The sequence below is a fragment of the Taudactylus pleione genome, unplaced genomic scaffold (assembly GCF_031769625.1).
Source record: "Taudactylus pleione unplaced genomic scaffold, aTauple2 ptg000191l, whole genome shotgun sequence".
NCBI lineage: Eukaryota > Metazoa > Chordata > Amphibia > Anura > Myobatrachidae > Taudactylus > Taudactylus pleione.
The window spans coordinates 2,834,017-2,858,429 of record NW_028284593.1 but is presented as its reverse complement, the minus strand read 5'-3'; the positions used below and the strand labels follow the sequence as shown (position 1 = coordinate 2,858,429).

Below are 24,413 nucleotides of genomic sequence, written 5' to 3'. Positions count from 1 at the left end.
CTCTTTTTTCTGTGTTCAGTGTAAACCCCACCCTTTACAAGCACCTGTGTTATGCAATTAGCTGATTTGAGCAACTACCATATTTTTTTGACCTTAGGGAGAAGGGAAAGGTTAGGATCAGTGGTGGCTCCAGAGGTGGGGCAGCGCAGTCTAAAATTCAAATAGGGGAACAACACCAACTGCCAGTGAGTCCCGACCGGCGATGTTTGGCAGCTGGTGTGGCTCCCCTATTTGAATTTTAGAATGCGCTGTAGCCCTGGGATGTAGTCTGGAACCCGACAGTCTAAATGCCGACCACCAGCTTCCAGACTGCTTTATCCCGACTAGGGACAAGTGACAGGCGTCTAAATGTAGACGCCTGTAATTTGCCCAACGTCTGGAGACCGGCACCTGGCATCCCGATCGAGCGGATGCCGGGCGCCGCAGCGGACAGCTGCGGGGGGGGGATTAGGTTTAGGGCTCCCGGGGGGGTACTTAGGGTTAGGCTAGGGGGAGGGAGGGTTAGGGTTAGGCAACCCCGGGGGGAGGTTAGGGTTAGGCATCCCCCGGGGGACTTAGGGTTAGGCAGCGAGAAAGGGGGGGTTAGGGTTAGGCACAGGGGGGGAGGTTAGGGTTAGGCACCCCTAAGGAGGGTTAGGGGGGTTAGGTTAGGTTAGTTGATACTTACCTTTAGGACGGTCGGGATTTCCAGCGCTGTTGGGTAGCCGCTGTCGGGAATTGAACCGCCGGCCATGCGCCCGCCGGTAATACATATCACACCCGTAGCCCCACCTCTGGAGCCGCCACTGGTTAGAATACCTACCGAGAGGTGTCGATATCCTAACCCTAGTGGGATGCCAGCGTCAGGATTCTGATCGCCGGGATTCTGAACACTGGCATCCTACATCCATCCCAATATAAAAGTGTCACCGAGTATTGATATTTTTATAAAGGGGGCAGGGATTATTGCTTATCTAATAAAACAGAGCACAAATTATTGATACTAAAATAAAAGGGGGAACATATTATTGATATTATATTGAAAGTGTCACAAATTATTGATATTTTTAATGTGGGATGGCCACACCTATAAAAGGCTGGTCATGCCCCTTCAGTGGGCCTCTGCCATTGCATTCCCCTGTGGGCCCTTTATGCCCCAGTCCAACACTGAGTCAGGATACCGGCGGACGGGATATCCCGACACTTACATCCCCCAGTTTTACAGTATGCTATTTACCAGAGTGTAGTGTTATGTTATAAGTATGAACGGCATATCAATCATACCGAATGATTGATATACCGTTCCTACTAGATCTGCAGTGTTTACAGTGTTGTCTGTAAGAAATAAATAACTGTGTAATAGTAATTTATTAATGTCCAAAATGTAATTTCAGATAAGACTGGGGAATGTGAGAAAATTTAACCAATTAGCAACTGTAAGCTGAAGAATACAGGGGAAGGATTTCTACATTTATTGTAACAACATGACAATTAAAGTCATACTAACAGTATTTGATATTTTAAGTGTACATTACCATATGCTTCTTTATATGAAACTTTTATTGACTGAACATGTTTAAACTTTATTACACTAATTTTATATTATGTTTATAATCATTGAGTATTTGTACCATTAAAATATTTAGATTACATTGCGATCTGTTTATTTTTGTGTAAACTGTACACTGGGCCTGATTCAGATGGTGGCCCAGAGCGCATGCGCACGACGGAGCCGGCTCCATCGTGCGCATGCGCTAGACCCGTATAGCAACGGGCAATCCGTCGCTCCGGGTCTCGCACCAAAGGGGGCGTGCTGTCGATGTTGAGTGACAGCACGCCCTCTTTGGTGGGCGGGCCGGGGGCGTGGCTGCCCAGACGGAGGCGTTCCCATGAGAACGCCTACCGTCTGGGGGCGGCCCCACTGACATTACAAGTGATGTCAGTGGGAGAGCTTTCGGCTCTGTTTGAGCCGAAAGCTCTCTGGGGCTTGCAGCCACGAGACCCTACCATAAGGGTCTCATCGCAAGCCCGATGGTTGCCATGGTCTTGACCATTGCGACCAGAATCCTGGCCGCTCGTATTAGCTGTGGGTGGCAACCTCAGGAGGCCGCTCCATAAAAAAAAGGAGGCCGCTCCATAGAAAAAAAAAAAGTCGACCTGATTCAAAGCGAGCACTCTGTCAGAGCATCCGGCTCTGAATCAGGGCCACTGTTAGATACATTATGCAATATAGAGAACTTTACATATGGTAGATAACTGTAATATTGTACTATAGTGTACTGTGTGTCTAGAGCAAACATCATAATACTTGTAACATAACATTACACTTGGATAAATGCATACATTTTCTCTGGCACCATTTAATTCAATGTTAACAGATAAATTAGATATGAAAAATATGTCATACACATAACAAAACAATATACTGGTAGACAGCATATTGTAATATTGTACTGCTTTGTACATGTACTGTAAATGTTGGCATATGTCATACATTTGTATAGATGGCATAAAGCTTGTCTTTCTTCAGTTGAGTCTCTTATGTTTTTATTCATGATCCCGATTCCCTCATGGAATTCCACACAGGCTCGGACTATATTGCGCTGCGGTTCTTCTTGCTATAGTTGTTATAGGGCCTGATTCAGCTACAGACGGAATTGCAAAGCAGCACACAAGCAGCTTTACAAGTCTGTCCTTGCTAAAATACAAATGCAGCAGGAGGTGTCTGACCCGGGCCGGCAACAGAAATCTCGGGGCCCGGTACACTGATGTCTCTGGGGGCCCCACCTTCTCACAACCACCCCAGATCCCGCACATCCCTCCCCTGCATGTGTGATATGTGAAGTATTATATATAAAATATAACAAAAGGACCGGAGTGTCCTGAAACGTTGGCTAGATGGATGCATATTGCGTTCTTTTCACCTACTTATATATAGATATTTAATATATTCTATATATAGTGTGCAAAGGGTCCAGCACTCCCAACAACTTAAATAACTTACAGATGTGCCCTCACAAAATATCATAAAAGCATACAAAGGTGTGGCACTCTCAGATACAGATGACACAGCAGTGTATATCCTAAAGATAGTCCACATAAAGTACTGAAACGTCGATTATAGACTGCTGTGTCATCTGTATTATTTACTGAGAGTGCTGCACCTTTGTATGCCTATATATATATATATATTGTGTGTATAATATATATATATATATATACACACATTTAAGGACAATGGGCCTGATTCAGAGCCACTCGTAAGCGGCAGCTCGTTCGCTCCGAGCGATGTTTGCCCAACTGCGCATGCGTACGGATCGTTATACGCATGCGCGAACCAGTCAGTGCGGCCGAAATTCATGTGCTCGCAAAATAGCGAATGCCTGCTAATTTGAGTGACAGAATGAGGCGTATGTGGGTGGTAACAGGGGAAGGTGCTTGAAAACGGGGAGTGGAGATCCGATCGCAGGCGTGCTTAAAGGTCAAAACGGGCGTTTTATGGGTGTGCATATTTAAAACAGCAGCGTCATTGACCACGTCACTGGGTTTTTTTTTAAAGCCAGAACTGCTCGCAAAATTGTGGTAGCAAACACCAACCACAAGAATAGCGAGCAGTTCATACCCTGTTCGATGTACTCGATTAATCTTATAAATAGTGGACATGACGTAGGATGCGAGCGGCCAGGGGGCGTAGTTTCCCAAAAAACGACCGCAAGTTTTGTACGCTCGTTCAGACCTAGAGGCGTGAACAGACCGCAAACAGCGAACGGTTCATTTGAATAGCCACCCCTATGTTCAGGACGAGCGAGCGCTAATTGCGTCCGGCTCTGAATCAGGCCCTATGTACCCAGTGCCTTTATTTAATAAAATTTTATTTGGTTACAGAAAAAAAAACCTGCTCAATATTGTCTCATACTTTTTTTTTTCTTTTATGATCAGATACTGACAGCCAGACTAGTACTCAACTGCTGAACTGATGAATGTCCCACCCGCACGCACCCCTCAGCCTCCATATGCACCTGTGGCTGCACTGCGCCCCCACTCCCTTTCAAGTCCTGCCCTTTTCTTCCCTGCAGCCTGCACGCGGCGCCAGCCAGTCACTGTCACTGGGAGGCACAGGCTGCAACAACTAAGCTTGTCATTGGTCCACTGCCGGCTCTGTAGTGCCGGCGGTGGCTGTTCAAAGAGAGAATGGCTGGCTGCTATTGGGCTGGCCTGGCTGCTACTGCACCTGCACTGTGGATCGCGGCGGCGGCCCGACGGGATCAATCGGATCTGATCTGCGGTGGGTGGTGGGGGTGCCCTCTCTAAGGGGGGCCAGGCGTACTTGATCCGGCCCTGGTTGGGCGGGGGCTATGGGTCCCGGCGGCTGCAGCCTCCTTTTGTGCCTGTCCAGTTCTCGGGGCCCCTCTAAAACTCGGGACCCAGTATGGTTGTCCCCTCTGTCACCAGGCCTGTGTCTGACACCACCTTCTGTATCTCCTATCCCAGCACTGCGACCACAGTCACATCATGAGATCACCAATGCAGGATGGCGCTGGCCAGCTGAGTAAGCCTCAGCTTACGCAGGCCGGCATGCAAGGCCAGGAACCTACATCCATGGACGCAGATCCTGGCCTTGCCACTCCCGGAAAACGTGGGCTACATGACCTCCTTTTCTGGGTACGCAGTCCGTCCCTGCCCCACACCACCCCGTGAACACCTCTGCCTGTCATTCAGGCAGAGGAATATGTGAGCCTGCATGCGATCACACAGGACCTGTTCTTCAGAAGAGCAGAACGGGCCTGCACACACGCAGATTCACGATAATCGGGAATCTGCGATCAGTAGTGCACTGCTGGATCAGGACCATAGTTTGACCTGGCCAGTCTGACATTAAAGGTGAAGCGGGTGCTTTTGCACAGAGAGCCCATGCTCGTCTCACTACTTTACCCAACATCAGCCCAGGCAACAGCACTGATGCAGGGAGTCCAGGATTCTGTCAGTTTTATTTATTAAATTTTTGGGGAAGTGGATTTTACAGTTAATAACTTTCAAAATATGTGGTAAGAGCCCCCAAGCTTTCAGTACTGTTACTACACGCAAATCTCAACACCGTTTTATTATAATGTCACAATGCAAAATTGTAACCCAGTAATGTCAAGATGTATTGTACATCTGAACACGAGTTGAGACACCAAATAATTGGGTAGAAGAGTCAGACTCAGCATGGACGGGGTTGACGTCCGGCAACGTGACCTATGACATCATGCCGCCACAACACCATGTGAGCCTGCAAGAGCCCAGTACAGTGTGCACTGTGCATGCAGAGGGAGCAAGGAGAGAAGGGAGGAGGGGTACTGCTCTCTCCAAACTGTGGCACTGTACCCCCAATGAGGTCGTGCCTTGATCGGCCGCACTGATTGAACAGCCATGGAGCTGGCCCTGCAGTGCCCCCTCAAATTCGGGGAACATACCTCCCTAAAAGCCCTACCCCTGGTTGCGGCCTGGTGGGTAGGGATAGGTAAGTATAAAGAAGGAGCAACTCAATAGAATGTGAATCACAATGCTGCTAACTAAATATATACCTATAATAAAGTTGTAATGGTTGTGTCTGTACATTGAATTTGTTTGAGAAATTTACTCCTTGCGACTGTGTATAACCTACGGAAACAAAAATGTTTTTTATTTCTGAGTTTTTGTTTGGCTGTTCTGGCATCACACAAAAACTACGGAATGAATTTGGATTGTGTTTCCAATATTGTATAGCTTAGTTACCTAGAAAGAAACTGAGGTATGTATTATGTCAATGTGACATCAGGGAGAGGAGCAATAAAGGAAAGAACAGACGCTTGACACTCAGCTAGTGCAGTGTGCAGGCTCATCAAGCCAAAAATGACTAGATGTGTATAAATATAATTTGTGGGGTCAAATATACTTTTAGGGACTGTTTATGAACTATGGGGACAAAAAATATATTTATTGGAATTTGCACAGGCTCCTCAAGTCCAAAATGACTATATGTGTCTAAATATAAATATATAAATATATATATAGATATATATATATATATATATATATATATATATATACATACACACAACGTGGGTACGGTGATACTGAAGAAGGCTTAATAATGCACAAACACCGATGGTTGAATAAATCGACATTTCAATGCTTGCTGCATTTTCGTCAGGATACAATATATACATATACAATATATACATATATTGCACACCCCGAACACAAACAGTTATATACTGTACGTATGCATATATTAATACATAGCTATATATATATCTTAAGATCTATTTCGCAGGAAAATCCAACTATCTATTAAACACTAATCAGGTAGCTTATCTTGACAGTAGATGGCGCACCATAGAGTCGCTACTCATGGTACTTGCAACCCTTCATTGTTACTGTAGGTTAAGTGGCTTGCTCATGAGTTAGTAGCCACAAGAATCTTTTTGTGTTTATCCCTGAAGGAAAAACTGCAAATGTTGTTTACAAAGACATTTTGTGATCAATGGCCCTCATTCAGAGCCGTTACCTATTTGCGGTCGTTCGTTCAAAAACAAGGGGTGGCTATTCAAATGATCCGTTCGCACATTGCAGTCTGTTCACACCTCTAAGTCTGAACGAGCGAGCAAAACATACGCTCGTTTATTTGATAAAAACGCCCCCTGGCCGCTCGCACCATACGTCATGTCTGCTATTTATTAGATTAATCGAGTACATCGTACAGCGTATGAACTGCTTGCTATTCTTGTGGTTGGTTTTTTCAACCGCTATTTTGCGAGCAGTTCTGAGTTAAAAAAAACCAAGTGACGTGGTCAATGACGCTGCTGTATTAATTATGCACTCCCTTAAAACGCCCGTTTTGACCTTTAAGCACGCCTGCGTTCGAATTCCACTCCCCCGTTTTCAAGCACCTTCCCCTGTTACCACCCACATACGCCTCATTCTGTCACTCAAAATAGCAGGCACTCGCTATATAGCTTACAAACGATTTTCGGCCACACTGACTGGTTCGCGCATGCGTACTAAAAACCGTACGCATGCGCAGATGTGCGAACATCGCTCGGAACGAGCGTACTGCTGCTAGCGAGCGGCTCTGAATGAGGGCCTATGGCCCTCATTCAGAGCCGTACGCTCTGAGCAGAGCGCACGCTCTGAATGAGGGCCGGCCTCCATGAAAATGGAGCGTCCTCCTGGACGCTCGTATAGCTGTGGGTCACCACCCACAGGCTATACGAGCGTGCATTTTGATGGCCGCGATGGTCGTGACCATCCCGTCCATCGAAACTGCGACCCGGAGCCTGCGGTTGAGGTTTTCAACCGCAAGCTCCGGAGTGATTTTGGCTCTATCAGAGCCAAAATCACTCCCACTGACATCACTAGTGATGTCAGTGGGCCGGCTTCTGACGGGAGGCGTTCCCGTGGGAACGCCCCCGTCAGGGAGGCACGCCCCCGGCACGCCTACCAAAGGGGGCGTGCTGTCAATCAACATCGACAGCACGCCCCCTTTGATCAGACACAACGAGCGAAGGACTTTCCTTCGCTCGTCGCGTCTGGCGCATGCGCACAACGGAGCTCCCTCCGTCGTGCGCATGCTCAGTCCAGAACATCGACCCACTTGCGAGCGGACAGCCGCTCGCGAGTGGGTCTGAATCAGGCCCTATGTCTACAATATAAAATATGCATCACAATATTAGATGCCACTATTGTCTTTCTAAAATTATTTCCGCTGAGCAATAACAGACATCCACGTGAGCGAAGCTGCAGGCAAACGGTATCTATACTAATATTATTAGAACATTGTGTATGTCTGTTTGCTCCAAGTTGGCGCAAAAACTACTGAAACGATTTTCATGAAAACTGCATCAATGTGTAGTGGAAACTCCTAGAAATAACCTGCACTTTGTTTCATCTTGATCCGTCAAGTTAAAGCTAAGCAATAACAAAAAAAAATGTATTGACATCATCAATGCAAGATATGTGTGGGACAATGTGCGCGGCCACTAAGAGGTGGGAGAAGAGGTGCTTTGTGCCTGCGTTTTCTTGAATAGGATATGCTACACACACAGTAACAGTGGTGGGTGGTGGCGCTGCTGCCACCAGTCTATATAGCACTGCTGGTCACGTGAGCCACTCCCGCGACAGGGCCCTTATGCAAAGCAATGCAACCAGAACACCTCAAATAAAAAATGTTGGCAAAGGCGATTTCTTTGTGGATGATGCCATGGGCAACTGTTTTAAAATAAAGGGGCAGTGTGTATTGTAATGGATACATAACCACACTCTCTGGGGACCTGCCAATAGCCTCTGAAGCTCTAGGCCATCCCCAACACCCTATCCTCCCCCAACAATACCCTTGCAAAGCCATACACACCAGTGATGTGTCCATGCAGTATTTTACGTACTGCTGATACACCTAAATAGGGACAGTTTAGGAAGCACAGTGGCGGAATGCCCGGGGACAATGGAGTAATTTGCCGCAGGGCTCCAGCTCTTAAGGGGGCATCTGGCTCCATTGTCCCCCGGGCTGTTTCGAGCACTGCTATGGAGATCGAGCGCCGCTGATCGGCACTCCACCTCCAGCAGCGTCAATACGGGGGGTGCGGTCGCACTCCCTATTTGCCGTACGCCCGCTGAGTGTGTTACTCCTGAGCTCTGCTTCCGGGTCCCGCAATGCACTATGGGACGTCACTCCCATAGTTCCGAGGAGTGGGCGTCGGGGACGGAAGGCATCAGCACTGGAGCTGGGTTTCAGGTAAGTATTGTTTTTTTTTTTTTTTGTATGTGTTTGTGTACGCTCACGGTGGGGGGCTCACTACAGGGGGCATTACTGGGGGCTCAGTACAGGGGGCATTACTGGGGGCTTACTACAGGGGGCATTACTGGGGGCTTTTTACAGGGGGTTTATTACAGGGGGCTTACTACAGTGGGCATTACGGGGGCTTACTACAGGGGGCATTACTGGGGGCTTTCTACAGGGGGCATTACAGGGGGCTTACTACAGGGGGCATTACGGGGGCTTACTACAGGGGGCATTTCTGGGGGCTTTCTACAGGGGGCTTTCTACAGGGGGCATTACTGGGGGCTTTCTACAGGGGGATTTCTACAGGGGGCATTACTGGGGGCTTTCTACAGGGGGCTTACTACAGGAGGAATTACTGGGGGCTTACTACAGGGGGCATTCCGGGGGCTTACTACAAGGGGCATTACTGGGGGCTTTCTAAAGGGGGCATTACTGCATTACTGGGGGCTTACTACTGGGGGCACTACAGGGAGTTTACTACTGGGGGCTTACTACTGGGGGCACTACAGGGGCCCTTACTACTGGGGCACTGCAAAGGGGGACCTAGTGTTCACTCTAGCTGCGGCGGCAGGCAGGGTGCCGGAGCTAGAGAGGGCAACTTTGTGCGTGCGCGCCCGAAAAGGGGCGTGGCCATGAAAAGGGGGCATGTCTACAAGACGCATCCCCTTTTTGTCATACTTGGGAGCGTGCCCGGCACTTACGGACACGCCGGGCAGCCCCCAAGTACAGCAGACAGTGAGAATAGATGCCGGGAGCATGCGCCCGGCATCTATTCTCCGGCGGTGACCAGGTCACCGCACATTTCTCCACCCGTGGGACACAGCGTCCCGCGGGTGAAGACGGCACCCGCAGGCTGTAAGGGCAGGGAGCTTTTTGCCCTCCAGAAGGAGGGCAGGGCGCCGTGCCCCGCTAAAACAGCCTAGCGGGAACGCTAGGGACCATTACTGGGGGGGCACTACATAGGCGGCACTGCATAGGGAGACCTCTACAGAGGGCACCGCACAGGGCGGACCACTACAGGGGGCATTACTGGGGGCTCACTTCAAGGGGCATTACTGGGGGCTTGCTACAGGGGGCATTACTGGGAGCACTACATGGGGCATTACGGGGGCTTTTTACAGGGGGCATTACAGGGGGCTTACTACAGGGGGCATTACTGGGGGATTTCTACAGGGAGCATTACGGGGGCTTACTACAGGGGGCATTACTGGGGGCTTTCTACAGGGGGCATTACGGGGGCTTTCTACAGGGGGCATTAAAGGGGACTTACAACAGGGTATTACGGGGGCTTACTACAGAGGGCATTACTGGGGGCACTACAATGGGAGTTTACTACTGGGGGCTTACTACAGGGGGCTTACTACTGGGAGCACTACAAGGGGCTTACTACTGGGGGCACTACAGGGGCCCTTATTACTGGGGCACTGCAAAGGGGGACTGGAGGTACATCATAGGGGGACCATAACTGGGGGGGCACTACATAGGCGGCACTGCATAGGGGGACCTGTACAGAGGGCACTGAAAATGGGGGACCACTACTGGGGGGACTGCCTAGGGGGGCGGCAGCTGGGGCTGGCATAGGTGCTGGGGGGGTGGTACATTTTCATTTGGGGGGGCACCAACATTTATCTTGCCTTCAGGCACTTGGGATGAAGTTACGCCACTGAGGAAGCATGTAGTGGAAAGTTCACAGATGCTGAGAATAAATGTTACATTTGCTCTGTGTTATCCTATGGAGTGAAATGTGATGAATACTACTGTACTGCATGAGGTTGCTTGGTTTCAACAACTGAAACTTTTTATATATATATATATATATATATATATATAAATATATATATTTTATCTACATTTCTATATGTATTATGAAGCTTGCTGCAATTAAAAATAAGGACAGCATACCCCCTGCATACCCCAGAATGTCCACACCTGCAACTCCACTGGGAGCACATCTTGTGCTTATATTATTTTAGAACGACTTATGACATTTAAAACTGCAATTTTGCATGTGACATTTGGGAAAGAAATGTTGCTTGAACTTGAAGGTGTCAGGGCGGGACTGATGTTTGTGTTTTTATTCCTTATCATCTACATTGTTCTTATTCATCCTGTTGTTGTCATAGCAAAAGAGCTCAGATGTGTGCTCCTAGGTATAGTGGCAAGCATATGACTGAGTTATCTTTAAAAAATAAATAAATCGGTAAATAAACCAAGAATACTATACTTTAAGCTGAACTGAGCAAACAAATCTCTGTAGGTCAGGTTTGTTGACTTACTCTGATAAGATATATTTACTAGCAGGCTGTTAGATTGAAAATACAATGGCATAATTAAATTGTAAATTTTTCTTTTTTTAACACTATAATCAAGCATTGTACAATTATGTCAACATTCTAATGCTGGCCCTGCACTAGAACGATATTGTTTCAACCAGAAACTACAGATGTGTCCACATATATCTAACCTTATTGCGTGTTAAACAGCTCTATTGACTCGGTAGCTCTGAGCTTCTTTTTGTGCGACTTTCTCCCTTGAAATGCGTCATATTAGCAAAGTGATGCAAACAGGACGCACAATCAGCTTCTGCTGATTAAAATGATATGTGGCATGCGTATATTCTGTGTGCGACTGTGGCTTTATCTGCATGGCTTTAGGCTGTAAATGCTATGTTACAGTGTCAAAGCCGCTGACTCCTGCCGGCTTGCTGTGTAATCAGCTCTGGGTCTGTGCTCTGAAATTCAGCAGCTCCCGGCTCATAGCACTGACCTCTATGCAGCTAATTCAAGCAACAATAATGGCGGTAGTAACCGCAAGTAATAGATTTATATACAGCTAGCACTGTACACCACTCCTCCCCCCCACCATCCAGTGCAGCTGTGCACCACTGTCATCACGCCCCCCCGGCACTGTACACTACACCGCTGCCTGCCTCAATGCAGCCTGTGTACCACTGCCCCCCCAGTAAAGCCGGCACCACTGCTTCAGCTACCCGCCGGCTCAATCTCCTATGCAGTGATGGACCCGGTGCAAACTGCCTTTTCCCATGACGACCCCTTGAACCTGGGTCCTTGAACCTGTCCACTGAGGTGCGCTATGGACCTTCCTCCTGCCACTATCCCTTTATGACATTTGCTGGGCACAGTCAGCAGCTCCTGGTTTAAATAGGGCAGCATTAGAACTGAGGCTGAAGAATTATGTGACTGGAGTTGCTGAAGTGTGGTTTATTAGAGCAGATCATGTGATACTGGCCAAAATGGCAGTGTCCATGATGCAGAAAAGCAGGTACTGCACATTACCGATAAGTGACCACAAGTCTAAGGGATGCCGCAGCTGGTCAGCGGGGACACCGATGGCAGAAAGGTGACAGCGCCGTACCCGGTATCAGATACTTGGACCCCAATGTGTGACAACGTCTTAGATGTTTAACATTTATTTTATATTCTGCAGCCTTTCCTGCTGGTAGCTAGTGCACATTGCCAGTTGTGCACAAGACATACTAAAGAGGTACATCTAGGAGGCAAAGATTTATCTGCTATTGCAAATTGAGGGTTTGGTGTGAATTGTATGTAGGCGTTTACTTTTCAGTGACCTTGACTTTTAAAGGATGGTCCTTGTCTTGATTTAATTGATGCTATAAAAGTATTTTGTTTGATTACTGTTCTGATAAGCTTATCTTCTGCATAGTCTACTTGTTGTTAGGCTCACCTGCAAAGACGTGAAGAACAGTCTATTGCAAATGGCGGTGTGGTATTTTAGCCCAGTGGTTTGTAGAGATTTTGCTGGCCACCTTATCGCCAGGGGTTAAAGTCGGCTGGAAGGCGGCGGAACTGTGTTCCGTTAGTTCTATTTGGAGACGGAACCAGTTCCGCCTCCCCCGGCCAACCTAACCCAGCCTGTCAGCCCGGCGCCGCAGGGAGATGCCGGGTGCCCGCTAAGATTTTGTTAGCAGCGGGTGCCAGGCTCCTTCCCCACAGCGGCAGCCGGAGGCTGGAGTTCACTCCTGAGCTCTGGCTTCCGGAGCCGCCAGTCGGACGGCAGCGGACGCAGGAGCGGGGTTTCAGGTAAGTATTGTGGTGGGGGTTTTTTTGCATGTGTAAGGGGCACTACTAATGGGGGCATTTCCACTGGGGACACTACTAAAGGGGGTATTACTACAGGGGGCATTAATACTAGGGACACTACTACATGAGGCATTAACACTGGGGGCACTACTACAGGGGGCATTACTACTGGGGCACTACTAATGGAGGTATTGCTTAAGGGGCACCACTTCTGCATAAGGGTCACTACTACTGGCACTGCATAAGGGGCACTACCACTACAGTGGGCTTTGCACAAGGGGCACTACTGCTGTGGGTATTATGTGTAATGGGCACTACTGCTGTGGGCATTGTATAGGGGGCACTACTACTGTGGGCATTGTGTATAAGGGGCACTAATGTGGGTATTGTGTAAAATGGGCACTACTGTGTGTCATAACATGAATAAGGGACACTACTATGTAGTGTAATGTGAATCAGGGGCACTATGTGCGGTGTAATGTGAATTGTTGTGCTACTGTGTGGCGTCATTTGAATTAGGGATACTATCGTGTAACCACTTATTTTCGAGACCATGCCCTTTTTTGCGGCGCGCAGTCCCTTTAATGAATAAGCGCGTGGGGGGGAGGAATTCCACCACTTCTCTAGGACCACTTTAAGCACTGCTTATTGCTACTAATATTATGTAAAGAAGTGTTTTCAGGGGAAACTAAAATCACCTTAGTATATACCCTTCTCCATGTACTAATGTGTCCTCCTACATCTGTCCTCAATATGCAACACAGTGCGACATGCCTGGCGTTGGTAAGCCGCCAGTTTCCGTGCAATTCTAGTCTGCAAGTGTCGGGCATTTGCTAACATTTTCTGACTGTGACTCACCAGGAGACTACGTGACACTTGTATATGTTTGTGCATACTCTGGGGCGCCGAGAGGAGAGGGAGCGGGAACAAATTACCCGAGCCCGGGCTTCCTTAGGGGCCCGGCGGGGGCTCGGGTCCGACGCCGCCCCCCCTCCCTCACGGCGTGTGCTGAGCTGCAGTGGGAGACTGCTCGTGGCTGCTGAGCAGCAGCCACAGCAGTCTCCTATACCTGTGGGGGGGAGCGATCACACTGATCGTGCCCCCCCTGGCTTTGCGCCAGGCTGAGGAGGCTCAGAGCGCCTCCAGCGCGCAGGGCCACTTCGCGGCACTGAAAATTATATATTTTGGGAAGGGGGCGTGGCCACACCTATCACGATTAGGCCCCTGTTCCCCGGGCCCACTGCGGCTCTTGGCGGGCCTGTGCATACTTGCCGACATTCCTGGGCAGCTTTCCGGGAGCAGCAGGAGGGGATCTGCTGCTCTCCTCTTCGGGGGGGTGGCGCCAGGCGATAGATTATACGTGATTTACATCATTTAGCCCCGCCCCTTCCCGACGGACCCGAAAATTCCAGGTAAAATCTCCCCATCAAGTGGGCGGGATGCGGGAGATATGCCTACTCTTCCGGGGGGTGCGAGGGGGTTACCCGAAAAATCTGGAGCCTCCCACAATTCCCGGGAGAGTAGGCATGTATGCGTTTGTGTGCGACTGAGTCTGTAAACGGAACTTGGCGTGGAAAAAGCAGCCGCTGCATCGTAGCACTTTGCATGCTGATTCGCACATAGATATACAAGTGTCCTAGTCGCATTGCATTGTTACAGCCGCATTTTTGTCAAAAAAGACGCCTGGTGCTAGTAGAGTCTCACAAAACATGGGTCTGATCTTATTGGCGCGACTGCATCAAAGATGTGCGAGGACACAGAGGCATCACGGGGTCTGGTGACACCAGATGCGCACTCCATATCCCCCTCGCACGGTAGAGCCACCTGCATCGGAAAAGAAGGCATGGCCTAACACAAAGGGGGCATGGCCTCATGGGAAATCCAGAGAGCATCACTCCGGGGGCATGTCCAACATCCCCGGTGATGCTGGGCTGCCCCCGGATACTCCTCTGTGACAGGGGCTGAGTGCTGCAGGAGAATGTCACACTGCAGCACCTCACTTCTGTCACTGAGGAGGAGCCAGCATTTGGTGTCACCCCCTCTGCACCCCCATAGCGATGCCACTGCCAGGACACATATGTACATTGCCGGATAGTGAACTGTTTGTTTCTTAAACAACATTTTCATACACATAAAATATATTACATTTTCTAGACAGCAGCCTGTACTGTTTCTCCTGTTCTCTATCTGCCGTAGGAACAATTCCCTGTGTGTTTTGTTTGTTTTACTGATTTGTTTTTTTTTAAACCCTCCTCCATTGAAGCCCATGCCTTGTTTTTAGGGATTGTAGCCATAACGTCTAAATATTGTATGAGGCTTTTGAGCATAGCCTAATAGAGAATAAAGCGTTGGCAATCCATCATGGGTGGCTTTCTGTAAAAATAATTTATTGGTATTCATTAGGCGTATTGTATATAGAAAACCCTACTCCCTCCAGAGAAATGAGAGCTCACAGTCCGTTTGGGAAAAGGCTGGCACTACTGAAATGTGCAGGGAGTATCAAGGCAAGCATCTTGAGATGGTGCTTAGGTTTAGTGGTGTGGCAATTGTGTTTTAAAAGTAGATACCCTTTAATAAATGGTTATGCAACATCTTTTATAGCCTGTACTTTCATCTATTCATGATATCAATAAGCCCAGACTTCCCTGTCATTCACCACAAACCTACAGAATAATACATTGACTCCCAGAGCTGAAGTAAGATCAGAGGGTTACAGGCCCCTGGCCTACCAGTGATACATTGTTATATGCAATAAGGGGCTTTAATGCACACGTAAATAGACATATACTAATATTGTGTTTTTCCCCACAGGGTTTGTTTATCTCCTGAATATCTCACGTAATGAAAACAGCTTGTCAACATCATCTTGCATGACAGGTACAGTTCCAGCTCGATTTTTATTTTTCTTGTTACACATTCTAATAAGCCTGAGTAAATCTCAGCAGCAGAAGTGTTTAATTAACCTTGTTTCATGTAAAAAAAAGAATCATTTCATCCTGAATTTCATCACCTCGTTTTTCTTCTATAGAACATCTGGAATGAAGTATGTCTGAGATTTTACACATCACTGCGTCGTCAAAGAGTTAATTGTTTGATTCTCATTTTGTAAAGATGCCCAAGGCTTGAGAGAATCTGTGCCAGTTAATCAGCAGTAACCTGTGAAATGGAATGTGACATTTGCCCTTCAGACAATGAACATCATTATACCAAACAAATTCAACAATATTACAATTTAACCCTTTAACACCTGTATCATGGTCAAATGCCACAGTCTGAATATTCATGTGCAGTTCAAATGGTAGCCTGTAAGCCAAACCCTGCCCTACTGTGCTATTCAGTAACCTTACTTGATAAGCCATCTTAACAGTCATTATAAGGCAATATTTATATAATGCAGCTCTATACAATCATACACATTAGTTCCTGACCCAGTGAAGCGTACAATCACTTTACTGCAGGCACACAGATACACGCATAAACCAAGACCAATTAACTTAAACATTGAAGACTTTAGGAGGAAACCTGAACACCATGACAATGTAAATACAGTTGTGCCATCATCCCGCCATACATTTTTTTTATTTTTAATACAAATTTTTTTCTAAACACAACATTTAAAAAATTGAAATAAGACATATTATGAAAACTGAGTGGTGTTATTTTAATGCAGCAATATAAACAATATACAGTATAAAAGTTTTAGATATTATTTACTGCATGTACCATGCTCTGACAACTCTAATTAGAACACTGCAGTCTGGGCCTGATACAGACCTCGCGAGCGGGTTGATGTTTGGCCCCTGTGCATGCGCACGGTGGAGCCGGATCCGACGTGTGCATGCGCGAGACCCGGCTAGCGACAGGTGCTAGCGACGGGCGGCTGTCGATGTTGATCGACAGGTCACCCCGTTTTGGAGGCGGGCAGGGCGGGTGGCTGGCCAAACGGAGGCGTTCCCAAGCTCACTGGGGCTTGCGGGAACGAGACCTTACCGCAAGGGTCTCGTTGCAAGACCCGATGGTCGAGACCATCGCGACAATCACTTGGCCGCACGCAATAGCTGTGGGTGGTGACCCAGAGCTATGCGAGCGGCCAGGAGGCCTCACAAAAAAAAATAAAAACACCCTGATTCAGAGCGAGCGCTTTTTCAGAGCGTCCGGCTCTGAATCAGGCCCTATGGAGCTTATTCAGAGGCGGCCGTACGGTCTACGACCGCACGGCTGCCTCGATGTTTTGCCAGTGCGCATGCGCACGAGGGAGCCGGCTCCCTCGTGCGCATGCGTGAGACCCGCTACGACTGACAGCGCTGGTCGTAGCGGGTCTCTTTCCAAAGGGGGCGAGCTGTCGATGTTGATTGACAGCTCGCCCCGTTTGGAAGGCGGGCCGGATGGTCTCTGACAATCGCGACCATCACCCGAGCGGTTGTTAGAGCTGTGGGTGTTAACCCACAGCCTAGCGACCGCAACAGAGGCGGGCGGTCAGGATGCAAGTGGCCGCCCAGTTTCTGAGCGACTGCTTGCATCCTCCGACCGCCTCTGAATGAGGCCCTATGTTCCTTACTGTATTACACAGAGCAGTGATTCACAACTTTTTTCACTCGAGTACCCCCGGCAGCCCAAATGCATTATATGTGCCCCCAACATTTGCAAAGCAATACATTTGTAAAGAATGTATTTGATATTAGATAAAATGTTTAGGTGCTGCCTGCTATATATAAAAGCAATAAATGTACTGTAATGATTTTTTTTGTTACAATGATACAAGAATAGAATTAATTTTCATATATATTTGTCGCATAATACAATTTAAGACAAATGTAAAAGTGATAATGGAATAATAGTGGAAATCTGTGGGCTTTTCCAGTTTTGAACTATGATAATCACATACAGTAGTTTTGCAACTTTATTATTTTGAATCAACTAGAAACCGGAAAAACATATTGACATGCAATACCAATGGCTGCTGTCATAGTCACATGTTCTGACATTAGTGAAGTTGTGTCAGAAATTATCTAGATTTCACTAAATCACTGTATTTCACTAAATTCAGTTAAATTCAGTTTATGCAGGATACACCAGTGATGTAACTATATTCTCCTGCCTGTTATCAGGGTCCTACTGTGATGCATGGTGGGTAGAGATGCCTAGAACACTGCTGACGCTATTTGTCCAGTAGGATTAATACATAAATGTAACTTGGCTGCTGTTGATTTTCTAAGTGTAGGACAGGTCATGATGTAATTGTTGGCAAGGAAATGATGAAGGATTTCCACGATTTACATTAGAAGAGGTCGCCATGCACTGAGCCTGCGATGCGGGGAGGAAGGGGTGGTCACTGTCTCTGCTACTATCCTAGCTAGGTTGATGGGGTAACTGAGCTTCTGCTCACAGAGCTTCAAGGAAGTTTAGGGCTGATGCACGTGCACACTGAAGATGATGTCAGGTATCATACTAAGCTTATAGGCTAGCATGATGGACAAAAGTCCATGAAAGATGATGTTTGTCCATGAAAGATGACGTTTTGCCTCTTTCTGAGACCCAATTTTTGGCGGGAAAAAAATCTGAATTTGGCGGGAAAATCCGAATTAATCCGAGCCTGCACATCCCTAGTATAAATATACACTTGCTGTTCTGTGTCTGCAATATGGGAGCAATTAGGGCCAACTTGTTCTCTACTCTGCATCAGCACCTGTGTGTCTGATACTCCTCTGTGCAGATTTAATTTCTACCTGAAAGTTTAGTCAGCAGGTGACCACTATTGGTATGTTGGTGTAGAAATAAGATAACTTTACTTATGGGATCTCATAGCTTGACCAAACAATGGCTAGATCTGTTCAATAATCCACAAATCCAGCATTTGTTGATACAGCCAAATAGTTTAATGGGTGTGAGAAACTTTATTTCCTGGATCAATCACCCAAACTTTGCACTTTCCATTTTCTAGTGATACAGGACCTGATTGAGATCCGCTCGCTAGGATGCGTTCGCTCGTAGCTGGCCGATTTTCGCATTGTGCGCACGCATCGCAGTGCGCATGCCTGAACCAGTGCGAGAGATCGGAAAGTGTTCGCTTGCTGCGCATAGACAGCCCAGCAGAGTGAGTGACAGGAGAAGCCTTTTGTGGGTGGTGACAGGGGCTGGCACTTAATAACGGGGGGAGTGGAGACATGCCTGAGCATCTTAACGCCGTTTCAGAGGCATGCATAATTAACAGGCAACGTCACAGTATACGTCACCTAGTTGTATTTCACTCTGAAGTGCTCGCAGGGCTTGCGGTAGGGTATAGTCTGCCTCAAGCGCTGCTATCACATCCGATGGTACCCAATGTACCGATGGTTGCATACACTTCCTGGAGATGACCTGCGCAATCCAACCCAGCAATCCAACCCAGGTAACTTGCAGGGTTTAACACGGGAATGTAAACGGCGCGATCCGGGTCACGATGACCTGGAGCGCGCCGCATGCCGGACAATTGGCTGGCTTCAGTGGCACTTGGAGATGACGTCATCTCCAAGCATCCACTTCCATGCCGGAAGAGTCGGGTCACTGCAGACCCGGCTCCGGTGTGAACGGCTCCAACTAGGGAATATCCTGGGTCGGTGCCGGCTAAATTTTGATCCGGTTTGGAACCCTGGGCCTGATTCAGATCCGCTCACTAGGCTGCGTTTGCACGCAGCCTACCGATGTTTGCATTCTGCGCATGCGTGTGCATCGCAGTGCGCATGGTGGAACTAGTCCATGCGATCGGGACCCACGTGGAACCAGCCAATTAACGCCCGCTACATGTAAAGCGGCTGCTGATTGACTGGTGGCCCGTGAGAAATTACACATGATTTCGGTCATCTGTCATTTCGTGAGGTGTAAGTATATGTAACAGCATATACTTACACATGTTCGGCTTGGTTCGAGTAAGTCGGTTTATTGTTTTAACAAGACCCCGGATGCTACGGAGAGCAGTGCCAGGATGGAGGTGAGTATAGGATCTTTTTTGCAGGTTATTCCACATGGATTTCTACATGTGTGATTGATGTATGTGTGTAATAAAGCTATACTATATGCGGTGTGTGTGTTGTGTCTTTATTTAAATATTTATTTTACAGTGGCGGTAATGGTGCCGACCGCCTGCTGGCACCTGTAGTTCCACTGTAAAATACAATAGTTTACTTCTCTTTTACACTTTATTACCCCTAACCCACAGCACAAGGGTGCAGGGAAGAGCCCCGGGCTTCAGACGAAGCCTGGAGTTTTGGGAGAGGGGGGACCCCTTTTTTCGGGGTCCCCACCTCCCCTGAGATCTCCGGCTTGGTCTGACTGGCTTGGGGTGAGAATGCTTTGGCCCTGGAGACCCACTAATAGGGTCTCCTGGCTGTGGCATTACACCCCGGTCGGTTTGGGTCCAGTGCTGGTTTTAAATATAGGGGGACGCCTACGCATTTTTTTCCACCATATATTTAAAACCAGGACTGTCCCTGCAGCCTGGTGTGCTGGTTCCAAAATTACGATGGAGCCCTATGTCATTTTCTTAAATTAATTTAACCCATTTTTTACAGGTACAAGACACAAGCAGCTTACACATATCTCACTGATATGTGCAGGCTGCTTGCTCGGGAGAGTTAGGCAGAGAGAAAACTCTGCAATCTCGGGTGAGTAATCTTCTGCAAAACCTGCTACTCGGGGGAGATATCTAGTTCTGCTTCACCATCGGCCAGCTCGATTTGCATCAAATCGCCTGTTGGTAAATTTGAGAGATCAAAAGTGAAAAAATCACCCGAGTTCTGGCGAGGTACAGCGAGATTAATCTCATTGGAAATCGAGACAATCTCGATTCTTAGTAAATTTACCCCTAATATTCAACTATCCTTCATATACTATATAATATGACTGTATGTAAAACCTGTAATCTGTGGGTGCAGTCATTGATAAAATAACTGCAGCAGTTTAACAACTAAGGAGAGATTATATTAGCAGTAATCAATGCTGGTTTGCATTCACTACATTGTTTAAACTACACTGTTTAAACACGAAAGGGACCAATATCATATATCTAGTCCCATTGGTCATACAATTTAAATAATCAATGGTATAAGTCATTTAAAAAAGTATTTTGTGAGTGAATTGCTTTGCATTAGAAATGCTGAATAAAGTCCCATATATAATATGACCTTTATGAAGCTGGACCCCCCCCCCCCCGCCCTCTATGCAGGCACTGAGCTACTGAAAAGAAAAATAGAAAGGAAGATTCTCATAAGTAGCATCAGTGATGTTAAACACTACAGATGCTATTATAGAATTTTAATTTGACAGAGAAGTTGACGGCAGATAACTCTTTGGCCCATCTAGTCTGCTCGTTATGCTACATTACCGTGGCACCTGGTATCCAACAAATGCTGAGCAGTAGGCAGCGGGGTGGGGGAACCTTTGTTATAACAATAGGTGCTGTTTTGTTTTGTTCTTTTGCTATTTGAAGGCCATCAAGGACCTGTCTTTATTGAATTATCCTACTTGTACCCAACACTACAACCAAGTCTGGCTGTCAAACTTTATTTTACAATATTTTTTATTGTTTTTTAGGACAAAAGAACATACATCATATCCATAAGCAGCATAAATCTCCACTTTAGTAGAAATTCAAGATACAGTAGATTCTTTTTACAGAAAGGTTCTTTTGATAACAAAAACAAACCTCAATCCAGCTAAAGGTTATATCAATCTATACTAGAACCTAGATCCATACGTAGAGAAAAGAAAAATGCATCACCTATATGTATATAATTGTTGTTTTGAGTGAAATAATCCACACATACTAGAAATTATGCCCTTCAAAATTGACACAGTAGACAAACAGAGGCTAGACAAGTTACACAAGGAAGAACACTGGGGAGGGGGGGGTAAATGTTAATTTCCTTGGACCATAAGTTTACACCTCTATATTTGACATCGTCTGTAAATACCACATCTTTTAGGTTAGGATTCACCGAGCCTGGGGAGGCTGAGAGAGGGTTCATAAGGAGATTCCAATTTAGGAAATATTACTCTCTGTTGCAGACATTCTCCTAAGAAGATACCATTCAGAGGTTTCAAATAATTGAAATATACCTCTCTGTGTCTCTATATCTAAGGCCTCAATAAATCTACACCATTTACGATAGAAACATATTACCCCTACCTCTATATCTGGGAGAGCGGAATACCTATCAGAATACATCAGTTTAAATATTCATTGTTTTACCTCTTGAACATTAGGCCTAGAATGGGTAGTCCAACGACGTAAAATACATTTTTTCGCCGCAGTAACTACTACTATAAGGAAGGGAGTCAGCATCGATTATTGGGACCTAAATCCCTCTGTTTAAAGTTAGCAAACAAGAGAGCTAATGGGTCTAATATGAGTTTAAGATGAAATAAAGTATTAATGTATACTACGAATTTATTCCAAAACTTCTTGATAGCTCCACACTCCCAAACACAATGTATTATAATCACATTTAAAGCAGACTCCCGATTCAGTAGATATGATATAAAAACGTTGAGATGGGGGCAATGTATGCCCTGTTAACCATTTTAAAGTGCACCTCCTGCAAAAAGGCTGATTGTAAGCTTTGCATCATTTTATCATAATTGTGTAAAGGTTCTTGACCAATATCTATGGAAGGGAAATCCAATTGCCAGGACCGTAATGAATGACCCCAGATCTTGGTAATATCAGGTTTGATAAGTTCCCTATATAGAAACCTAGTTTTATATGTGGTTATAGATATTTGTGAAACTAAACACTTTATAAAAAATTTTTGTATGAGGGGCGAAGTAAAAGGGGGCGGTAGAAATTGAACATAGGCCCTGATTCAGAGCCGCTCGCTATTTGCGGTCGTTCGTTCTAAAACAAGGGATGGCTATTCAAATGAACCGTTCGCTAATTGCGGTCTGTTCACGCCTCTAAGTCTGATCGAGCGAGCAAAACTTGCGGTTGTAATTTTGAAAAATACGCCCCCTGCCGCTCGCACCATACGTCATGTCCGCTATTTATTAGATTAATCGAGTACATAGAACAGCGTATGAACTGCTCGCTATTCTTGTGACTGGTTTTTTCAACCGCTATTTTGCGAGCAGTTCTGAGTAAAAAAAAACCAAGTGACGTGGTCAATGACGCTGCTGTATTAATTATGCACTCCCTTAAAACGCCCGTTTTTACCTTTAAGCACGCCTGCGTTCGAATTCCACACCCCTGTTTTCAAGCACCTTCCCCTGTTACCACCCACATGCGCCTCCTTCTGTCACTCAAAATAGCAGGCATTCGCTATATAGCGAACAAGCGATTTTCGGCCGCACTGACTGGTTCGCGCATGCGTATTAAAATCCGTACGCATGCGCAGATGTGCGAACATCGGTCAGAACGAACGAGCGGCCGCTTACGAGCGGCTCTGAATCAGGGCCATAATGTCTTATTTGGAGATAAAGAAAAAAATAGGAGTGAGGAAGGTCATACTTCTCTCTGAAATCCGATAATGAATATATTTTGCCTCCTGGGTCAAATACATCTATTGTAGAGCGGATACCCTTAACCTGTAATCTCGTAGAGAAGGAATTTCCAAGTGTTGGCAAAAAGAGGGTATTACCCCAAAGTGGGTATTATCTAGAATGTCTGGGATTTCTTTTTAGGGTTTTGTTGACGGCCCACCAAGCGAGATAGGTATCATGAAACATTATATGATTCCAAATTTTTGGAGGAATTTCAGATTGTGGGGAGTGCAATAGAGCACAAGGAATAAGGTTTTAACAGTGCACAGTATAGGGGGTAGATAGTGTAAATACTGTGGGTAAGCAACCTATCTGCAATGTAACTGAAATGAATTGCATGTGAAAAATGAAGTAGATCAGGAAATCCAACTCCACCACACTCCCTTGTAGCTTTTAATTTGGCTTGTGCTATTCTAGTTTTTTTATGAGACCAGATACATTTTATAAATATTCTAGTGACGTGATTTATGTCTGCAGGAGATATTCTAATTGGCAACATCTGTAACTCATACGATAACTTGGGGAAAAGAATAGTCTTTGTCACCGCAACTTTACCAAGTACCGATAAAGGCAATATCATCCAACGATCCAACATCCTACCTATCGTTTGAATCAGAGGTGAAAAATTCAGTGAATAAAGATTCAAAAGTTTTGCAGGAATGTGAACCCCGAGGTATTGTACTTGTGTGTCTAAAATTGTAAACGATTGTAGAGACGAAGCCTATGGAAGTGTGTCCCGATAAAACCAGTATTTCTGATTTATCTACATTAACTTTGTACCCTGAGAATCTCCCAAATTCCTCAATAATTTCCATCACCAAAGGAATAGACGCAGAAGGATCTGATAAAAACAGTAACATGTCATCTGTGAATAAGGCTACTCGCAGATCTATGTCACCCACTAAAATTCCCTGGAACAAAGGGGACTGTTGCAGAGCTATTGCTAAAGGTTCAAGCGCAATTTCAAATAACAACCTTGATAACGGGCACCCCTGACAAGTACCTCGTTGAATCATAAATTAATTAGAAATATGCCCATCGCACACCACCTGAGTGGG

General features: G+C 46.4%; 1 protein-coding gene across 4 annotated transcripts in view; it reads left to right on the top strand.

The window, feature by feature from the left end:
• The window catches only part of ARVCF (ARVCF delta catenin family member), a 974,893-nt gene that overhangs the window by 497,478 nt on the left and 453,002 nt on the right, over positions 1–24,413 (top strand). For all 4 annotated transcript variants that reach the window (XM_088476674.1, XM_088476676.1, XM_088476675.1 and 1 more), the window contains one exon: positions 15,655–15,720. In XM_088476674.1, coding sequence (XP_088332800.1) covers positions 15,714–15,720 — 7 coding nt within the window. In that variant the 5' untranslated portion in view covers positions 15,655–15,713. The remainder of the gene's footprint in view (positions 1–15,654; positions 15,721–24,413) is intronic.